The sequence below is a fragment of the Trichechus manatus genome, unplaced genomic scaffold, assembly GCF_000243295.1.
Source record: "Trichechus manatus latirostris isolate Lorelei unplaced genomic scaffold, TriManLat1.0 scaffold00098, whole genome shotgun sequence".
Lineage (NCBI taxonomy): Eukaryota > Metazoa > Chordata > Mammalia > Sirenia > Trichechidae > Trichechus > Trichechus manatus.
In genome coordinates, this window is record NW_004444034.1 from 999,363 (window position 1) to 1,006,470 (window position 7,108).

Below are 7,108 nucleotides of genomic sequence, written 5' to 3' on the forward strand. Positions count from 1 at the left end.
AAAATAAACTCCTGGGACTGAAGTGGGGGTCGACTCCTCAGAGTGACCCTCCTGGCCCCACTTCTCTGTAAGAGTTGTGCAGTTGGTTACTGTCTTCGCCGTCCAGATTACCGTCGCCGCTGCGACACTCCCTCAGATACGAAAATCCATGGACGCTCAAGTCCCTTATATAAAATGGCATAGTATTTGCCTATAACCTATGCACATCCTCCTGTATAGTTTAAATCATCCCTAGATTACTGATAATACCTAATACATTGTAAATGCTATGTAAATAGTTGTAATACTGCATTGTTTAAGGAATAATGACAAAACAAGGGGCCACCAATGCTCAAGCATTAAGTGCTAGAGAGAGACTGAGGATCTGTGAAATGGTGGGAGGCTACAGCAGGGTATGCCAACACATCACTTCATTCCCATGGATTCAGCACAGTGCTTGGCGTGTGGCAAATTCAAGTTTTGCTTTTTGGAACTTTCTTTTTTTGAGTATTTTCGACCCACAGTTGGTGGAATCCACAGATGCAGAATCTGTGGCTACAGAAGGCCGACTATATATTTGAAATTTGTCATAATAAAAGTTCTAAAAAGTCACTGTCATAGATTGAATTATGTCCCCCAAAAAATGTGTGTATCAATTTCGCTAGGCTATGATTCCCAATATTGTGTGGTTGACCTCCATTTTGTGGTTGTAATTTTATGTTAAAGAGGGTTAGGGTGGGATCATAACACTCTTACTAAGGTCACATCTCTGATCCAAGGTAAAGGGAGTTTTCCTGTGGCGTGGCCTGCACCACCTTTTATCTTATGAGAGATAAAAGGAAAGGGAAGCAAGTGGGGCGGGGGGAGGGAACTCATACCACCAAGAAAGTAGTGCTAGGACATGAGGTTCCTGCACTGAGAAGCTCCCAAAACAAGGGAAGACTAATGACAAGGACCTTCCTCCAGAGCCGACAGAAAAAGCCTTCCCCTGGAGCCGACACCCTGAATTCAGACTTTTAGCCTACTGGACTGTGAAAGAATAAACTTCTCTTTGTTAAAGCCATCCACTTGTGGTATTTCTGTTACAGCAGCATTAGATGACTAAGACAGTCATAATATTCCTTTTTCATAATTAAAAACCTGGATAGAGTTTATCTTCACTGCCATCACTGATGCCAATTCATGATACGCCCAGGAAGAATACTGCCATCATCTTACCCAGTTCTACGTGATCTTTCTTTAGATCGTTGCAGTTTCCAACATGCTTCTTTGGCACCACAAGATAATGATGAGGTGCTGCTGGTTTGATATCTTTGAAACAAACTAGGTCTTCATTCTAAAGGAAATAACATAGTATTTGTTATTCAATGAACTATTCAGAAGAATTTCCTAATGTACTGGCATGACTTAAAGATCATAAATCCCAGTGTGATAAGGGAATGGTACTTATGTTACAAGGAGCCCTCGCGGTACAATGGTTAAAGCGCTTGGCCACTAACTGACAGGTTGGTGGTTCGAAACTACCAGGGAGAAGAGACCTGGCAATCTGTTCCCATAAAGATTACAGCCTAGGAAATCCTATGGAGCAGTTCTACTCTGTCCTATATAGTTGCTATGAGTTGGAACTGACTTGATAGCACACAACAATAACTTATGTTACAACTAAGAACCACCAGGAAGCTCAAATATTTTGTGATTATGTATTAAGTCTATAAAGACAAGTGTTAGCTTCCTTCATGAGATTTTCATTTATTCCAAAGAATAAAAAGACTTTTTATAAAGTCCATTTCATAAGAAACAATCATGAGTGAAGTTCATCTTCTAGCACTATACTGGACAATATTCTGTTGTGATGCATAGGGTTTTCACTGGCTAATTTTCAGAAGTAGATCACCAAGCCTTTCTTCCTAGTCTGTCATAGTCTGGAAGCTCTGCTGAAACCTGTCCACCACAGATGACACTGCTGGTATCTGAAATACCAGTGGCATAGTTTCCAGTATCATACTAAAACACAAGCCACCAAAGTATAACAAACTGACAGACAGGTGGTAGGTTTTATATTCTAAATATCTCTTACATTGCTCAACTTTTCTTCATTTCCACTGCTATCTTCTTATTTCAGGCTATCATCAGGCTGGATTACTCCAATAGTCTAAAAGGTCTCGTGCCTCCAGACTGGCCCCCTCCAAATCATTCTTCACAACAGTGCCAGAATGATCTCTCAAAGAGCAAATCCCTTCATGTCACTCCTCAAGCCTCTGCCATCCCCTCAAACTCTATGTTCCAGTCAAACTGAATTTCTTTTAGTTATTCTATGGCACAAAGTTCTCTCTTGCCTCTGAACCTCTGAAGGTTCTCTACCTGGAATATTCTTCTCACCTGGTCAACTCCTACTTGTTTATTCAGGTCTCACTTCCTCTGGAAAGCCTTCCCTAATGTCTCAAGTCTGGGTTAGGTGCCCCTTCCTCCAGCCTGTAAAACCACCTTGAAGGGCACTGTAATTGGCTGACTCCTCTGTCTGTATTCATCCTCTCTTTAGACTACAAAATCTGGACAGGGACTATCCTTTATCTTGTTCACCAGAACAAACTGCTTAGAAGGAATTCAATTTATTTTTAATGAATGAATGAATAATTACTACATCCATAGGGTCGCTGTGAGTCAGAATCGACTCGACTGCAATGGGTAAACAACCAATGCAACCTTTGGACCTGAGTCAAAAGGTGGTTTCTTTAAAGACAAGTAAAACCAATAGAACAATGTGTATCCAGATGTCTATTTAAAATATCTGGGCAAAGTCTTGGTGCTCTTAAAATTTCTACGTGTCCCAAGGGGTAATACTTCCATGAACTTCAACCTTCAGTGAAAACCAGAGGCTATTACTAGTTGGACCTGAGGCCCACTCCTCCCAGCCTATTTTCAGACAATCTAATAAAGTTTTTCACAATTACATTATTTATTTTCTACTAGTTTTCTCTTAGGCATTCGTATCAGAATGGGCAGAATTTAAAAGTAGTCTCCAAGAAAGGCGGGGGAGAAAAAAACCTTTAATAAAAGCAGAGGTCGCAAAATGCTATTTTCCTCCAAGTCCCTCAGAGAGAGGCCTTGGCTCTATCGCTATGTTATATCCCCTCCGAACGGTTGAAACAACGCTGGAGACCCTTCGCGACCCCTGAGAGAAGCGAGTCTGTCATTAACACTGCAACACCAGCAGAAAAGTGCATCCAGCTTCCCCCTGCTCCCAGCCACACTGGGGAGTCTTCTCTCCGAGAGCTTCGAGTGGCGATCGGGATCCCAGTCCACACTGCCGAGGTCTCCCTCAGCCTGCTCCGAGAACAAATCGGGATCCTCCTCACCGCTATCCATACTGGCGAGGCTCTCCCTCGGGAAGCTCTGAGGGGCTGTCAGGACACTCACTCCCGTCCACACTGGCGAGTCCTCCCTCGGGGATATCTGACGGGCTGTCAGGAACTCCACCCCCGACCACACCGGCAAGGCCTCCCTCGAGAAGCTCCGAGTGGCGGTCGGAACCCGAAACCCACCCTCGCGGCCCATCGCAGCCCACCTCACAGGGCAAAAGTTCGGTGCTCGGTTCCTGCCCCCGCGCGATCCTGCAGAACAGGCACTTGAGGTCGTAGTCCTCGAGCTCCAATGACCCTGCGGCGACCTCAGAGGTCTGCGTTGGGGACATCGTTGGTTCTGCAGTCGTCGCTGTCTTACAGTTGGGGTCTGACTCGGTACCGTAGCACCTCTGCTCCTCCGCCATCGCACCGGCTCCCGGCGGCGGCTTCTCTAGGGCAACTAGGCCCAGAGAAGTGTCCGCCTCCCACACCCTCCGTGCTCCAACTCGAGGCGTCGCCCCTCGCCTGGAGCTAGGTGGGCAAGTGGTGGACGCATGCGCTGATCCAGGCTGACGGGAGAGGGAGGGCGACGCGATGTTGGGCCTCTAAGCCAGCAGCCATTAGGGGGCGCGCAAGGGCGCGCAAGGGCGCTGCAGGGAGGAGCCAGCAGCGGTTGTGGGAGTCGTCCCTCCACCCTGCCTCTCCTTGATAGTAACGCTCGACGACTGCCGTGACGCAGAAACGCGCCGCGCGTCTCGATAACGTCACTGGCGTGCAGATTAATCCAACCTGTTGGGTGTTTTGAACTACCTCTTCTTTAAAATATTCCAAAGCCTGTAATATAACCTGCCCCAGTTTATTACACTCTTGTTTTAAAACAGATTTTAAAATTTATTAAAATGAAGAGAATGAACAGAACTTACAGAGCCTTGTTTTCAGTATAGATCATTTTTGGTGCTTTGTGTATGCATTTTCTAACACAATGGTGTTAGGTGCTTAAGCAAAAAGTCCAAAACTCAACATCTTAATCAGCTAGATCAAAATAATGGCCTTTTCTATCTCACATTCCTCTTACACAAGCAAGTGCCGAGTCCTGTAGTTTCTAGTCTGAAATATTCCAGAAATTCACTTGTCAATGCATCATGCCTCACCTAGGCTAGTGCAATAAACTTCTAGTTAGTTTCCCTTCTTCCTGATTCTCCTTTCATACAAAAACCCTTCAGTACTCCCCATGCCCAAAGAAAAAGTAACCATTTCTTAGCTTGGTATTCAAGGTGAAGTCTATGATCTGACCTCAACTTCATTATAAAATGAAAAACGTTATGATACTTAGCATTTGCTGAGCACCTAAAATGTGCCATGTATTTCTCCAATTGTCAAAACAATTAAAGCAAGGTCGGCTTTATAATCCTCATTATAGAAATGAAGAAACAAACTCAGAAAGATTTGCCCAATGCCACACAACTGATTATTGATAGTGCCAGAGTTCAGATAAATGTTTGTCTAACTCCAGAACCCACCAGCCTTTTTAGAACACAGAACTTTTTTAGCACGGATAAATTTCCTGAACTAGCCTATTACAGTAGTTGTATACTTGGTATTTGTTGATTTAGAAAATACGTAATAACAAATCCTATTATGAATTCAGTAATGCTTGTAGATGAAATTATGTTGTATTAATAATCACTTTTATTTCTTCAGGTATTTTTTTGTTAAAATCATGATTTGAAAGAGTCACGATTGTGTTGCATGTAGAATAACACGTCAGGATATCACCTGGTGTGAAAACAAGGATATGGTCGTAAATCACATTACTGTTATCAACAACAAACATTTATTAATAGCCAACTTTGAATGTCATACCATACTTAAAGGAAACCTTCACTTGTCCTTGCTTTCCGCGTTACTTACTGATCCATTTCTCTGCTCCTCTTTGCAACAAAATTCCTCAAAATAGTGTCAATACTCTTCCCAATCCCTCTTCTCCCATTCATTTCTCACACTGCCTCCAATCAGTCTTTTGCTCTCATTAGTCCAACTGCCTTGTCAAGGTCACCAATGACCGTGTTGCCAGATCTGATGGTCACTTCTCAGTCCTCGTCATCCCAGAAACAGTCGATCATTCCCCTCCTTGACAATTCTTTCTTCTCTTGGTTTCCAGGACAGCACACCTTCTTGGTTTTCTTCTTACACAATTGGCGGTTCTTTCTCAGTTTTCTTTGCTGCTTTCTTTTCTTCTTCCAAACCTTTCATCATTGGAGGACTTTGGTCCTGGGTTCTCTTCTCTTTATAGCTACACCCACTCCCGTGGTGATCTCATTCAGTCCATGGCTTTAAACACCATATATATTCTGATGACTCACACATCTAAATGTCTAGTAGAGACCTGTTTCTGAAACTCCAGAATTGAATATACAACTACCTACTCAACCACCCCATGTAAATGCTAACAGATGTCATAAACATGCCTGAAACTGAGCTATTTTGGAGAGAGTTCTTCTTCTGCCCAAAATCGACTACCATCTCAGTTGAGGGAAACTTTATTCCACCAGTTGCTTTGGCCAAAAACATTGAAATCATATTTTATGTTCAATCCATCAGGAAATTCTTCAAAGTATATCCAAAATCTACTATTATCACTGCTATCCCTCTTGGCTGAGCTACAATAATCTCTCATATTAATGCAATAACCTCCCAGCTGGGCTCCCTTCCAATCTTACCGACTAGTCTCAACATAGCAACTAGACTGATCCTTTTAAAATTAAGTCTGATCATGTCACTCCTCTGTTCAACATCCTTCAGTGGTTCCGCATCCCACTGAATAAAAGGTAGTTACCTATAAAGTCTGTAAGTCTCTACATCATATGTCACCTGACCAACTCATTACATTCTGTCACCAGTTGCCACCAATATTTCCATTGATTGCTCCAGTCACACTGGACTCTTTGCTATTACTTGTACCATGTAGGCATGCTCCCACATTCAGGCCTTTGCACTGGCTGTTTCTGCTTGGAATACTCTTTCCGCTGCTAGTCATACAGATTACTCTCTCCTCCAAGTCCTTGCTCAAATGTTTCTTTCTCAGTGGAATCCACTCTGACCACTCTTGCAACCCACCTCCCACTCACCCTCAACACTCCCATCCTCTTTACCATGCTCTATTTTTTTTTCGACTACATGCAGTTTATTTCTTGCTCATATTCATGTTCATTGCATGTTGGCTGTGGATTTTCAGACTTCATCTCATGACCCAGGCTGCGGGAACAGCCTTTGTCTGGGATGTTGCTGGTCTTATGCCAATTAGGATGCAAGTTCTTGATGGGTAGGATATGGCCTTCTTTACCATAACATCCAGTCTAGTATCTGGCACACGTTAGGTGATAGAAGAACAATTGCATGAATTAATGGATGCATGGAATGTACAAATTAGGAAATGAGAGTGAAATCCCTGCGTTCTTAATGGTGCCACTGATGGCATAGCTGCTGGTATTGTTCTTTCAAGCTCAACTTTCCTTTTTGTGGGTTCTCATTTCTCCTCCTAATGCCAAATGAATAATTCTCTTTTTATTTGCTGCTTCATATACCAGCTAAGCAATATAATTTTTTTTAGGCAGAGTTGTTCCGGGAAAGATGTCATGAACCTCAGAGGCTGCCCGTGGATCAGACACACAACTCTATTGACAATCAAATTCTTTCTCAAGAGTATTCCAGAGCATCTTCTCTTAGCAGGAGGCTGCTGGCTGGGGGGTATTCTTAGAAGGGGACAGTGGACCCTTCTAGTACAAAGG

General features: G+C 43.3%; 1 protein-coding gene across 1 annotated transcript in view; it reads right to left on the reverse strand.

The window, feature by feature from the left end:
* The window catches only part of HINT3 (histidine triad nucleotide binding protein 3), a 38,249-nt gene extending 34,363 nt beyond the window's left edge, over window positions 1-3,886 (reverse strand). The window contains exons 1-2 of the mRNA XM_004382750.2: window positions 3,545-3,886; window positions 1,198-1,315 (exon numbers count right to left, since the gene is read on the reverse strand). Coding sequence (XP_004382807.1) covers window positions 1,198-1,315; window positions 3,545-3,745 — 319 coding nt within the window. The 5' untranslated portion in view covers window positions 3,746-3,886. The remainder of the gene's footprint in view (window positions 1-1,197; window positions 1,316-3,544) is intronic.
* Window positions 3,887-7,108: the final 3,222 nt, after the last annotated feature.